The 14454-nt window shown below is 42.0% G+C and overlaps 2 protein-coding genes and 1 long non-coding RNA gene across 7 annotated transcripts in view; 2 read left to right on the forward strand and 1 right to left on the reverse strand.

The window, feature by feature from the left end:
• The window catches only part of hbs1l (HBS1-like translational GTPase), an 85557-nt gene that overhangs the window by 50530 nt on the left and 20573 nt on the right, over positions 1 to 14454 (forward strand). The window lies entirely within an intron of this gene.
• On the forward strand, positions 5045 to 13483 carry LOC110947694 (2-aminomuconic semialdehyde dehydrogenase-like). The gene is made up of 7 exons (XM_051936717.1): positions 5045 to 5279; positions 6491 to 6638; positions 9098 to 9253; positions 9329 to 9478; positions 9726 to 9982; positions 12067 to 12228; positions 12735 to 13483. Exons 1-7 carry the CDS (start codon positions 5136 to 5138, stop codon positions 13185 to 13187), a joined length of 1470 nt encoding a protein of 489 aa, XP_051792677.1. The 5' UTR covers positions 5045 to 5135; the 3' UTR covers positions 13188 to 13483.
• The window catches only part of LOC127530298 (uncharacterized), a 31278-nt gene continuing 29834 nt past the window's right edge, over positions 13011 to 14454 (reverse strand). For both annotated transcript variants that reach the window (XR_007936834.1, XR_007936833.1), the window contains exon 2: positions 13011 to 13085. This is a non-coding gene — a long non-coding RNA (uncharacterized LOC127530298). The remainder of the gene's footprint in view (positions 13086 to 14454) is intronic.

Here is a 14454-nt window from a genome sequence, read left to right on the forward strand (position 1 = left end):
GACAAGTAGGAGGGCTTACCTCTACCCTTATTGCCACGTTTCTCAATGTGCTCCTTTAAAAAAGGATCAAACTCCGCTATCAGTTCAACAAGTCCAAGATAGTTCCCATTGCGCGCAGAGCCCAGCAGTTCGTCATCGCCTCTGAATGGTAGTCCTCTGGCTCCCAAAAATTTAATGACCGCCACCACACGCCGAAGAACTTCTTTCCAATACTGATGTTCTGCCTCATACTGTCGAGCAAGATAGGCGTCCACTCGTCCAATATGTCTACACCTGTGTAATAAAGCGAGCATGTTTTGTCTGTGCTCTGCACTCTTTTCGTGATCACAAATCCTCTCTGGATGTTTCCAATCACAGAATCCGCTGATAAAAGCATGTCTTCTTTGCGATGACAGGAGTTTGCAGGCATAACAGTATACAGAACCAGTTGATGGTGAATAAAGCAGCCATTCCCTTGACACAAACTGGTTGTTTTGGAGACGGCAATGAAACAAGTCGTTAGTGAGAGAGCGGGTTCGACATCCTATCCCAGACTCCCTCACCGATGCGGGATATTTGGCAGCCCTGTTCTGGAAGGCTGCAGGCCCACGGTGAATCGCCTCTTCTCGTTGCTGCTCCGTTATGGATCCCCAGAGCGCAGGATCCCCGGAAAGTGTCGGCATGGTGGTGTGGAGGCCGCCGCTGACAGTCCCGGGCGAGAGTGACCGATCGCCCTCCACAACGGTCTCACTTGAACATGATACAGGAACCGGCTTGACGTTGCAAGATGCTGTTGGATGATTTTCTCCGTCCAGGTTGCTAACGTTAGCAACGTTAGCTGTTGCATCGGCAGGTGGAGAAGATGCTGCTGGATGATTTTCTCCGTCCGGGTTGCTAACGTTAGCAGCGCTAACGTTAGCTGTTGCATCGGCAGGTGGGGAAATGCTATCACTAGATGAGCTGCCCTCGTTGCTGTTAGCTTTCTCGGCAGAGCAGGTGCTAACCAAAGGGAAGAAACTACCTATTTTCGGTATATACTTTAAACATTCTGCCTTTATAAAATCTCTGTCTTTTTTTAGTTTTCGCTTCGCGCTCCCGCTTAGCTGACCTCCAGGTTTCTCCATTTTGGTAGCCTAGCCACGCTAGACAACCCACGGCAACGAATTTAATTCTCTTCCAGGGTGGGTCTAGTTACCCTCCATAAGGCTCGAGGCTGGATGCTCCTAAAACTGGCCGGACCAATCACCATGAAGTGTAGAGTCAGAAGGCGGGCGTAACTAAGTGACGACAGAGGCGTGACGATTCTGACAGAAACAACCGGCGCACAATAAACAGTTATCTTTGGACTCGGCTTTGGCCACAGCCCTTAAAGATTTGAAGCTAAAATTCAACTTGAAAGATGAACAAAGGACAGCACTTAAGTGTTTCATTGAGAAGAAAGACGTATTTGGACTTATGCCGACGGGATATGACAAATCCTTAATATACCAGTTGGCTCCGCTGGTTGGGAAGCTAATGGGACTTAGCCACAATCCGCCGGTGCTCTCGGAACTACGTCAGCCTATTCGTTGCACTGATTGGTTGTATACCTACCCAATTGCTGCAGAGGGATTTGATAGACAACCTTTTAGCCCGCCTCCCTCCCTGTCGAGCTTCCCTAGACCCTTGTGCCGTCAGAAACATGGGTGTAGCATGGCGAGGCTACCATTTTGGCATTTTTTAATCTAAATCTCGCAGACTACATCACGTTGATTGGCATCACCTTCGACCCGCCCCATGGCCGGCTGACCAATGAGGAGGCTTTGTACCTCAGCTCCCGCTTGCACTCATAAACAGCTGCAGCAACGGCTGACAGGCTGAAGGCATAGTGAGACTGGAATATTTATTTTGCTTTGCCCAGATTGCTGTGGGCCCTCTATGGATCAAGTGCCCCTGGGCAACTGCCCAGTTGCCCTAATGGTTAATCCGGCCTTGGGTGATTGTTGTCTGGCTGTGCACCACTGGCCTCATTTTCCAGTCAGAGAAAACGCAGCAACTTCTCTGCTTCAGAATGATGGATAATTATTCCTCCAAATGCAGTCCAAATAGGCGGATTGACAGTCTTGAACCTGATTACAACGTCTGAGTTTTTATGTGTGTGGTTTATGATCTGAAATGAAAATAAAGGAGTTCTAAAATTAACAAGAACAGAATAGCAGATAAATGCAGTGTTACACACAAGCAGTACCACAGAATGGTCACAAGGGGTCACCCTCTGACCACAAATGAAGCTTATGGAACAACACAGCTCCTCAGCGTATGTTCACGTGACCGGGATTAACTATCGGCATTCAGTGTGCGGTAGAGCTCAGTGCTCCGTTATGACATACGTGACACATGAGCACAACAGTTATTCACGCATACATCATATGCAACATAATTATACAGACCAGTTTCGGCATGAACAACATGCGGTAATGAGAACAGCGTTTGCACAACCATTTGGTACAGAACGGTGCATGATACAACGCAAGCTAAAGCATGCTAACAACATTCGGTATTATCTGTAGCTCCCGTAGCTAAATAGCATCATTATTACAGCAGACGTAACGTAAAGAAAGAGATGTGGAGCTGACTTACGCTATCACAGACGCACACTGTCCAACAAAACAGGTAAAACGGCAGTAGCAGCTCTGCTTGGTGAACAGAAAATATCTACGTGATAGTAGAGCAACTAGCTAGGTGTCACACGTGTGTCTGAGTCCGAGAGCTAGACAGGAAGTGGCATTGTCATCCGGATGTTTACACTCCTTCCGCAGGGAGTTTTATACACAAAATGTGCACAAAACGAACTATGCAAAACTGGTGCCTCACACTCACTGGTTACACAGTTCACAAAGACTCTAAACACAGAGCAGCTTCTTCACTAAGGTGGCAGGCTGCTAACTGGAGCCTCAGGCCCCGTCCACACGAAGACAAACCGAGGTCTAAACGCATAAGTTTCTTGCCGAATCTGCGTGTCATCCACATGAAGACGGCGTTTTGGGGGTCTGTAAACGATCATTTTTGAAACCAGGTTCCAGAGTGGAAAGATTTTGAAACGCCGTATACGCAGCTCCGTGTTTACCGGCTATCCGATACTTTTCAGATACGCTTGCGTCATAGTTTCATATCTTCATTGACACACATGCGCCACACGTGGCAATGACAATTGTTGTTGTCATTGCCACGTGTGGCAGCGTACAGTGTAGCAAATGTGCTGATGAAGCTGGTTACCCTACTATCCCTGTTGCAGCAAAATCTTCTTCTTCTCAATCACCACAGAGTTGAACAAACAATTATCGAGGACACATTACGGCACTTTATTTACTTCCCGGCTTGTTGTCTGTTTACAACTTTTGCCGCAAGTGCGCATGCCCACCGTTTTTTCTTCTGTTTGCGTGTTTCCGTCATATCGTTACAGCGCCCCTAGAGGTCTGACGTGTTTTACAGCGTTTCCATGCGTATCGAGTGCATTCATGTAGACGCACACATTTTCTGAGACGCCTTCATCTTTATGGCGATCGGTTTTGAAACTGTTAAGCGTTTTGTCTTCGTGTGCATGGGGCCTCAGTCTCCACTTGAGACAGTAGGCTCCACACCAAAGTAGCAGCCGCCAACAGAAACCCAAAGTGTCGGCAGAACCCACCACGAGAATCTACAGACCGAAGTGTCTGTGGTACCCACCAACCCACCACCAGTACCTACAGACCGAAACACATCGAAATACAAACAAATTTTCACACACAAAGAGGCACCAGGGTGGACTGGTCACTGCTACCAGCCACCCAGACTAATGACATGGTGGCAGCTATATAGCCTTCAGGTTACTTAGGGTCAACAGTCCAGAGCAATGGAGAGTGTGGAAAAGAGGTGAAGAAGCGTGTACAGGCAGGCTGGAACGGCTGGAGAAAAGTGTCAGGTGTGATGTGTGATAGAAGAGTTTCAGCTAAAATGAAAGGAAAGGTTTACAAAACTGTGGTGAGACCAGCCATGTTGTTTGGTCTGGAGACAGTGTCCCTGAGGAAAAGACAGGAGGCAGAGCTGGAGGTAGCAGAACTGAAGATGCTGAGGTTCTCTTTGGGAGTGACCAGGATGGATAGGATCAGGAATGAGGACATCAGAGGGACAGCACATGTTAGAGGCTTTGGAGATAAAGTCAGAGAGGCCAGACTGAGATGGTTCAGACATGTCCAGAGGAGAGAGAGTGAATATATTGGTAGAAGGATGCTGAGTTTCCCACTGCCAGGCAGGAGGCCTAGAGGAAGACCAAAGAGGAGGTTTATGGATGTGGTTAAAGAGGACATGAAGGTAGTTGGTGTGAGAGAAGAGGATGCAGCAGACAGGGTTAGATGGAAGCAACTGATTCACTGTGGAGACCCCTGAAGGGAAAGCCGAAAGAAAAAGAAGAAGAGGTATATAGCCTGCAGGTGTGGTGGTGCTGGCTTTATCTGGTTGGTCAGAGGTGGAGGGGAGCTGGAGGGTGGCCAATCAGGAAGGTCGGAGGGCGGGGAGAACCGGATTGCAGTGCAGGTCGTCATCTCTGGTGTCATCAGCTGGAATGGCTGACAGCTGGGGTTGTAGAGACTGAAACAGCCACAGCTGAACCCACACATGTGATTCCCCCCCACACACAAAGGCCCAACAGGACATCACCCCAGAAACCAGACGGCACACCAACACAGGAGGCCGTGACATGAAGTAATAAAATAAATCCAAGTTTTCAGGAGGAAAAAAACAATTAAATGCTCAAAAATTATTAAATATATAAAATAAATGTTTATATTTAGGTTTTCCAAGTTTAGATTTTTGAACTTCATATTTTATAAAAATAAACTTCATTATTATATATTTTAGATATTTTTTTGAAAGAACCTCTTTGATATTTTTTCATTTTAAATATGTTTTAAAATGTGTTTTATGCAGTAATGGAGTGCTTTTACTCTGATAGATTACTTCCTGTCCTCTGTAGGAGGACCAGTGAACTTGAGTACTTTTATTGTGAATATTTTCCTCTGAGTACTTCCTGTCCTCAGACCAGTGGATCACTGAGCTCCAGTGAACTTTATTCTGCTGCTGCGTCTGAAGGGGTTCCTGCTGCAGTTCTTTAATTAAGTGTAATTAGTTCACCTCTAATCATGTCTGAAGGTTCTAAAGGTTCTCTTCTGGTTCTGGAGAACTTCATCGGAGGGAAGTTCGTCTCCTGTCAGAAGCACATCGAGTCCTTCGATCCGTCCACTGGAGAAGTTTACTGTCTGATCCCAGACAGCGGACCACAGGAGGTCAGTGATTCTCTAATTAAATATTCATGTCTTTTTAGCACTTTGTTTCTATTTTTCTGCTTCTAGTTTGGGAATAATTCTGATGTTTGTTCAGACTTTTATTATTATTGAAATAAATGTGCAGAAATTAATGAAAACATGAGAAAAAATGTTTTTTATTGTTGATTTTGAGGCTGCAGTTTGACAGAGAACCACCTTTGATCTGTCAGGATTCAGTCTTTATTAATCATTAAACACGAGTCAACAAAGTGTGAAAGCTTCTGCAGGAACTAAAGTGTAGAAAGACAGGATTCACTCATTTTTCATTAAAATAAATGTTTAACGATGTTAAACATCGATGTTAACACTACTGTGTAGTTGTTATTATGTTCAGTATTTATTATCTTGTTCTTGCACTTTCGTGACTTTTGCACTCCTTTGTTTTTTGTTCCTAAGAGCTCTGTAACAGTAAATTTCTCCTTTGTGAGATCAATAAAGTCTATCTTATCTTATCTTAAAGGACTCTGGAACGACCTGCAGATGAAACAAAACTGTTGAACATGACGCAGATTTTTTTATTTTACTTTACATTTGGATTTTTTTCTTTGTGTGGAATAGATTAAATTAAACACGTCGTCTGTTCAAATGGTTGTATTTGTATTTATATAGCGCTTCAGAGTCCAGATTTATTGATTCATTTATTTACAATCTGTTTTCTGCTCAGATATCAGACCATAGAACGGTTCATCCATCAATCAGTTTATTTTTACAGCCTAAAGGCGACCAAAGAGCTTCACAGTGAAACAAAAGAAATTTATTTAAAAAAAAGAAAATATCCAAAACATGTAAGAAAAAAATAAGAACACATGCAAAAATATTTTAGAAAGTCATTAAAATGTCACCAAGTAGTTTTTTTTAAAAAAGATAAAATTCTCAAAGCTGAAGAAATAATTCAAACATTAATAAATGTACGAAATTAATGTAATTTTTAAAAACTGGACTTTTTCAAATGCCCTAAATTATTAATAAAATGTCAGAAAAGAAAAAAATTAAAATCAATCGCACATATAAAAGCATTTATATTAATATTTAAGATCAAATTCACTTTTTATTATTTATTATAAATGTACTATTTTTAAAGATAAAGATTTTGGTTTTTGGACTTTAATTACAGTTTTGGCCTTTTTTTAAAAAAAAGAGTCCACATCTTTCCTCCCTCCTCTCGTCTTCAGGTGGACGTTGCCGTGGCAGCAGCTAAAGACGCCTTCCCTGATTGGTCGAGTCGCAGCCCTGAAGCCAGAGCTCAGATCCTGAACAAGCTGGCCGACCTGCTGGAGAAAAACCTGGAGGAGCTGGCCAAGGCCGAGTCCAGAGACCAGGGTACCATCAATAATCAATAATCAATAAAAACCTGGAGGAGCTGGCCAAGGCCGAGTCCAGAGACCAGGGTACCATCAATAATCAATAATCAATAAAAACCTGGAGGAGCTGGCCAAGGCCGAGTCCAGAGACCAGGGTACCATCAATAATCAATAATCAATAATCAATAAAAACCTGGAGGAGCTGGCCAAGGCCGAGTCCAGAGACCAGGGTACCATCAATAATCAATAATCAATAAAAACCTGGAGGAGCTGGCCAAGGCCGAGTCCAGAGACCAGGGTACCATCAATAATCAATAATCAATAATCAATAAAAACCTGGAGGAGCTGGCCAAGGCCGAGTCCAGAGACCAGGGTACCATCAATAATCAATAATCAATAAAAACCTGGAGGAGCTGGCCAAGGCCGAGTCCAGAGACCAGGGTACCATCAATAATCAATAATCAATAATCAATAAAAACCTGGAGGAGCTGGCCAAGGCCGAGTCCAGAGACCAGGGTACCATCAATAATCAATAATCAATAATCAATAAAAACCTGGAGGAGCTGGCCAAGGCCGAGTCCAGAGACCAGGGTACCATCAATAATCAATAATCAATAAAAACCTGGAGGAGCTGGCCAAGGCCGAGTCCAGAGACCAGGGTACCATCAATAATCAATAATCAATAAAAACCTGGAGGAGCTGGCCAAGGCCGAGTCCAGAGACCAGGGTACCATCAATAATCAATAATCAATAATCAATAATCAATAAAAACCTGGAGGAGCTGGCCAAGGCCGAGTCCAGAGACCAGGGTACCATCAATAATCAATAATCAATAAAAACCTGGAGGAGCTGGCCAAGGCCGAGTCCAGAGACCAGGGTACCATCAATAATCAATAATCAATAATCAATAAAAACCTGGAGGAGCTGGCCAAGGCCGAGTCCAGAGACCAGGGTACCATCAATAATCAATAATCAATGATCAATATGGTCAATGATCAAAATGATCAATAATCAATATGATTATTGATCATATTGACCTATAATCAATAAAGCAGTCAGACGGTGACTCTGATGGAGGTTTAACAGAAATGAAAACTATTCAATCCAGTTTATTGATCACTGATTAAAGTATTGATCCGCTCACTGGAAAATAAATAAATATTTTTAAATCTATTTGCTGTTATTTTACATTTTTTCCTGTTTAAATTACAGAAAATAACAAAAATATAAATATCTAAATAAGTAAATAAACAATCACAGAAAGAATTGATAATTTACATGTTTACTGTAAAAACAAACAAACATAAATAAACATAAATAACACATCAGAAATGTGCCGTTTTTAAAAAAGATAAACCATAAATTTACAGTTTTATTGTGTTTATTATTATTATTATTTTTCAGATATTTATTAAAAAGTAACATTCTGTGTTCCAGACTGAAAATGATGAAAAGATTTTAGATTTTTATTTTAAATATTTTTCCAGTTTTTCTAAATTAATTAAAGTTACTGAACAAAGAAATAAATTTATATGTTGAAAAAAGGTCCAAGATTGTACACAATGTTAAAATATTTTTATTTTTACAATTAATATGTATGTTTTCCAAATATTTACGTTTACAGTACATGACTGTAAAAATACAATCAATACATACAAAATCTATAACTTTTACAGGTATTTGCTGTTGTTGTCTCTGTTTTTCTGGTTTTGTTTTCTACAATCTTCCACAGTTTTTAATGTGTTTTGTTCCAGCTTGGATGTCTGCTTTGTCTTTTTTTGTTCTTTTGTTTTTTACAGTGTAGACATAAACATTGTGGGTTTAAAAGCTTAAAAATAAATTCTGATTCTAGAAATGTGCAGAATGTGGATTGTATCTGAGAAATATGAGTTTATATGAAGAACTGTAGTTAAACGATGCTTTTATGTCATCAAAATGCGATTATTTTCTTCAAATTGATCCGTTTTAAAGTTTGAAAATGTGGAAGAAAGTTTATTTTCACGGTGAAACTTCTGATGTCCACATTTTCTACATTTTTGGAAAATCTTTGAACATTTTTTGGTGGAAGAAAAGAAATGTTAAAAAGAACATTCACATAAAAATCAACCAAAATCCAGCGAATTTCTCTGGATTTTGGTTGATTTTTATTTGAATGTTCTTAAAGAAGTTTTACTGATAAATATGGAATCACTTTAGATATTTTTAGGATTTTTTGGAAGATTTTTAATATTTTTTGAAAATATTTACAAGAATTTTCTTGCCAAATTTGGAGGATTTTTAATAAAACTTTTAAGGGAAACTTTTAAGGAATTATTGGAATTTTCTTCCTGAAGGTTCTGAAATTTTTCTGAATTTTGGGGATTTTTTTGCTGAATTTTTGGATTTTTTTCAGACAGGAAACAGTATTTTTTGGTGTCGGTGAATGAGGACAACAGGAGGGTTAAATATTTCCTGCTGCTGTGTTTTCCTCTCCTCCAGGTAAACCCGTCTCCTTGGCTCGTTCTCTGGACATCCCTCGCTCGGCGTATAACTTCCGTTTCTTCTCGTCTTCCATGCTCCACCACCTGAACGACTGCAGCCCAATGAACCACCTGAGCTCCCTGAGCTACACCCAGCGCTGCCCGGTGGGCGTCGGTGAGCTCCAGAGTCCTTCAGCTTGTGTTTGAGGTGTTTGTGTGTCTGTTGTTCACCTGCTGTGTGTTTGTGTAGCCGGCCTGATCAGCCCCTGGAACTTCCCCCTCCACCTACTCACCTGGAAGATCGCACCTGCCATCGCCGCCGGCAACACGGTGGTGGCCAAACCCAGCGAGATGACGTCAGTGACGGCCTGGATGATGTGCAAGCTGATGCAGGAGGCCGGTAAGAAGCTACAACTACCATGAAAAACTACAGGTTCAACAATAAACTACAACTACAACAATAAACTACAACTACGATGAAAAACTACCACTACCACAATAAACTACAGCTCCCAGAATGCACCGCACTCCCCCGAATAAACTTCCACTGCCACAATAAACTACAGCCCCCATAACAAACTACAGCTCCCACCATGCACCTCTCAGGTGACATCAGCAGCCCTACAGCTGATTGGTTCTCTGTCCAGGTGTTCCTCCAGGTGTGGTCAACATCGTGTTCGGTTCCGGTCCCAGAGCTGGTGAAGCCCTGGTCGGTCATCCCGACGTCCCATTGATCTCCTTCACCGGCTCCACAGTAACGGCCCAGCGAATCACGGAGCGCAGCGCCCCCTACTGTAAGAAGCTCAGCCTGGAGCTGGGAGGGAAAAACCCGGCGGTCATCTTCGCTGACGCAGACCTGGAGCGATGCATCGAGACCACGGTCCGGTCCAGCTTCTCCAACCAGGTCAGGACAGGAAACAGGAAGTAGAATCACTTCTATAGGTATTATTATTATTTAGACATGAGGCTGATCAGAAAGTAGAACATTCCAGGATCAAGTGAGTCTCCAACTGATCAGCAGAAACTCTAAGAACTCACAGCTTCTGTTGTCCAGGAAATAGTTGGAATTCCTGCAGAAAAACTCCATGAACATGAACACTGGATATGAATCAGAGATCTGTTCAGATTGTAGGTCTGCTCCAGAACTTTCTCTAGGTATCAGTAGGTCTACTCTAGAACTTTCTCCAGGTGTCGGTAGGTCTACTCTAGAACTTTCTCCAGTTGTCAATAGGTCTACTCTAGAACTTTCTCCAGTTGTCGGTAGGTCTACTCTAGAACTTTCTCTAGGTGTCAGTAGGTCTACTCTAGAACTTTCTCCAGTTGTCAGTAGGTCTACTCTAGAACTTTCTCCAGGTGTCGGTAGGTCTACTCTAGAACTTTCTCTAGGTATCAGTAGGTCTACTCTAGAACTTTCTCTCGTTGTCAGTAGGTCTACTCTAGAACTTTCTCCAGTTGTCAATAGGTCTACTCTAGAACTTTCTCTAGGTGTCGGTAGGTCTACTCTCGAACTTTCTCTCGTTGTCAGTAGGTCTACTCTAGAACTTTCTCCAGTTGGCAGTAGGTCTACTCTAGAACTTTCTCTCGTTGTCAGTAGGTCTGCTCTAAAACTTTCTCCAGTTGTCGGTAGGTCTACTCTAGAAGTTTCTCCAGTTGTCGGTAGGTCTACTCTAGAACTTTCTCTAGGTGTCGGTAGGTCTACTCTAGAACTTTCTCTCGTTGTCAGTAGGTCTACTCTAGAACTTTCTCTAGGTGTCGGTAGGTCTACTCTAGAACTTTCTCTCGTTGTCAGTAGGTCTACTCTAGAACTTTCTCCAGTTGTCAGTAGGTCTACTCTAGAACTTTCTCTCGTTGTCAGTAGGTCTGCTCTAGAACTTTCTCCAGGTGTCGGTAGGTCTACTCTAAAACTTTCTCCGGTTGTCAGTAGGTCTGCTCTAGAACTTTCTTTGATTAAGTAGTAGTTTTTGATGAAGTAAGTTCAGGGTTTTGTCATTTTGATGTCATTTGAGGAAACTTTTGAGTCACTGAATAAATTTCTTGTCATTTTGAACAAATTTTTAGATCATTTTGGACAAAATTTGAGTCATTGTGGACATGTTTTGGTCAACACTTTGGTCTTTTTGGTATTTTTAAACAACTGTGGACTAGATTTTATCAGTTTGGTTCCACACAGTTGTGAGTGATAGTGAACATTTTCCGTGTCTTTCTGGACGGGTTGTGAACGTTCCTGGACAGAGTTTGCACGTTTTTTTCTAACGTCAGAATGTTTATGTGCTCATGTTCATTTTACGTCTATTCATATTTTTTGCTTCATATTTCAGTCTTTTAAATAATTTGGGGGTTATTTTGTCTCCCATTGTTGTTTTACATCTTTCTGTGAAACATTTGAGCTGTTTTTTGTCACAGTTTGGTTGTTTTATATAATTTCTCGTGCTGTTGTGCGTCACATTCTGACAGACATGAGATGCTCACAGATCAGTTTAAATCCGTCCACAGTCTGAACACTGAACCTTTTTTTTGGTCCAAAATGAGATAAAACTACACAAATGAGACTCAAAACTACAGAAAGGAGACACATCTTTCTGACATAGACGTGAAACAACATGAACAAGACACAAAATAACAGAAACTCCAACAGAAATCTGTTTTAGCTCCTCTCTACAGACTGTTTGGTCAGAACAACTACAGACGATCAAAGGATCATTTTGGGCTTTAAAACCTTTGAAGAATTTCACCATCTGAACACTAGAACTCTCCTTGTGACACCTGGATGGATGTAAAACTGATCTGGTGTCAGTTTTTAACACTTAAATAAATTAAGTTACTGTGGATAAAGAACTTTGTTCAGATTTGGCTGATTGAATGGTTCTATGAAGATGCAGTACCTGGGTTTGTCCACATGGAGGCGATCTGAGCTCATGTTTGGTCTTCAGGTGTGTCGATAGAAGCTCTCTCTCAACCTTCATCTCTCCATGTTTTCTTTTCCTTCAGGGAGAAATCTGTTTGTGCACCAGCAGGATCTACGTAGAACGAAGTCTTTACCCCGAGTTCCTGCAGAGGTTTGTGGCTGCAGCTAAGAAATGGAAAACCGGCGTTCCATCCGACCCGAGCAGCAACAACGGAGCTCTGATCAGCAAAGAACACCTGGAGAAGGTAGTTAGAGGACATTTATTCTCTGTTTTCTCTCCTCACATGGTTCTGTTTGACATATCTGTTTCAGGTTCACAGATTTGTGTCCAATAACTTGAAACTCGTCCAAAACAACCAATAACTGTCCAGAAATACTCAAAATATTTCCAAAATGACTTGAGACTTTCTCTAAACAAACAAACTTCTCGAAAATAGTCCAAATTGTTAAAATGACTTAAATTTAGTTCAAAATTTGGCTAAAATGTTTGAAGACTCCTGCAAAATGTCTCAAAATCTGTCCCACATAACGTTTGTGTAAATAAGCAAAAATTGTCCAAAATTACTGAAAATGTTTAAAAAAGGACTCAAAATAATCCAAAATTTGTCTAAATGTTTAGAAAACTTGTTTAAAATCGCGAAAACTCTTTCCAAAAAACTGAAAACACGTCAGAAATGGCTCAGATGTGTCCGAGGTGACGTTTCAGTTAAACCTGTTTCATTTAAACCCGTTTCATTTTAACCCGTTTCAGGTCCGTGGTTTCGTGTCTCTGGCTAAGTCTGAAGGCGCTGTGATCCACTGTGGTGAAGGCGTCGACCGGCTGGATCTACCGGAACCCAACCGCTCCGGGTACTTCATGCCGACCACCGTGATCTCCGGGGTTTCCGACACATCCAGGGTCATGCAGGAGGAGATCTTCGGTCCGGTCACCTGCATCAGTCCCTTCGACTCCGAGGAAGAAGCCGTCTCCAGAGCTAACGGCGTCCGCTACGGCCTCTCCGCCACCGTCTGGTCCAGAGACGTGGAGAAGGTCCACCGAGTGGCCCAGAAGATCCAGGCCGGTGTGGTCTGGACCAACTGCTGGCTGATCGGAGACCCGAACCTGCCCTTTGGAGGCATGAAGAACTCCGGAGTGGGACGGGAAGGAGGGAAGGATTCATATCACTTCTTCACTGAGGTCAAGACCATCACCATCAAACACTGAAGGAACATCTGGAGAACAAAAAAACGCAGCAAAGAAAAATGATTTAACTTTAATCTCAATCAGTGTCTGAGCTGCTCCTGAAACACCTGAAGACCTGCAAACTAGAAGAAGAAGAAGATCCAGAGGGGGGGATGGAGGCGTTTGTTGTGGACAGAATGTGTTGATCATCTGAGACTGTTGGAGCAGAAACATGAACCACAGTTCACATGTTTGAAAGTTCTCAGGATGTTTCTGTAGAACGCTGTGCAGAAGAAAACCAATAAACATGAATAAAAAGATAAAACCCCTCACCAAAACGACTTCAGTTTGTACAAAATGACTTCAAACTCTTCCAAAAACGTGTCTTAAAGGGAAACGACTTGTCCTCAGTGACAAAGTCATTGTGCAAAATGACATTTGATCCATAATGAGTTAGAATATGTCCAAGATGACAGACTCTGTAGTAACTGACAAAAAAAATCCAAAATGAGTGGAAACTTGGACTAAATAACTCAAAATTTGGATGAAAATCATTCATAATGTGTCCAAAATAACACAAATCTGGCTCAGAATAACTCTAAACTTCTCCAAAACATGCTTAGAATGATGATAAAAACACGTCATACATGATAAAAACAATACAGGTTTTCCAGAGTTACTTAAAACTTCCACAAAATATCTTTCTTTTCCCCAATATTACTCTAAATTTATTCAAAATACCTCAGAACTTCTCTAAAAACGGTCCAAAATGACCTGAAGCAAAATAAGAAAAGGACGTCTTAAATGACAAAATCATCGTCCAGAATGACTTTTTTTTTTCAGAATTGCTTAAAGTTTGTCCAGAACCACAGACTTTGTATAAATTGAGCAAAAAATCCCAAAATAACCTGAATCTTGCTCAGTTACTCAAAAATTTGATAATAAGACTTCAATTCTTTCCAAAATAACTGTAAACTTTTCCAAAAATGTGCTTAAGGATTACCGTGCTTCATCACGATGCTGCCTCCACCGTGCTTCATCATGATGCTGCCTCCACCGTGCTTCACGTCATGATGCTGCCTCCACCGTGCTTCATCATGATGCTGCCTCCACCGTGCTTCACATCATGATGCTGCCTCCACCGTGCTTCATCATGATGCCGCCTCCACCATGCTTCATCATGATCCTGCCTCCACCGTGCTTCACGTCATGATGCTGCCTCCACCGTGCTTCATCATGATGCTGCCTCCACCGTGCTTCACATCATGATGCTGCCTCCACCGTGCTTCATCATGATGCCGCCTCCACC

This window comes from Acanthochromis polyacanthus, chromosome 16 (assembly GCF_021347895.1).
Source record: "Acanthochromis polyacanthus isolate Apoly-LR-REF ecotype Palm Island chromosome 16, KAUST_Apoly_ChrSc, whole genome shotgun sequence".
NCBI classification, from domain to species: Eukaryota; Metazoa; Chordata; class Actinopteri; family Pomacentridae; genus Acanthochromis; species Acanthochromis polyacanthus.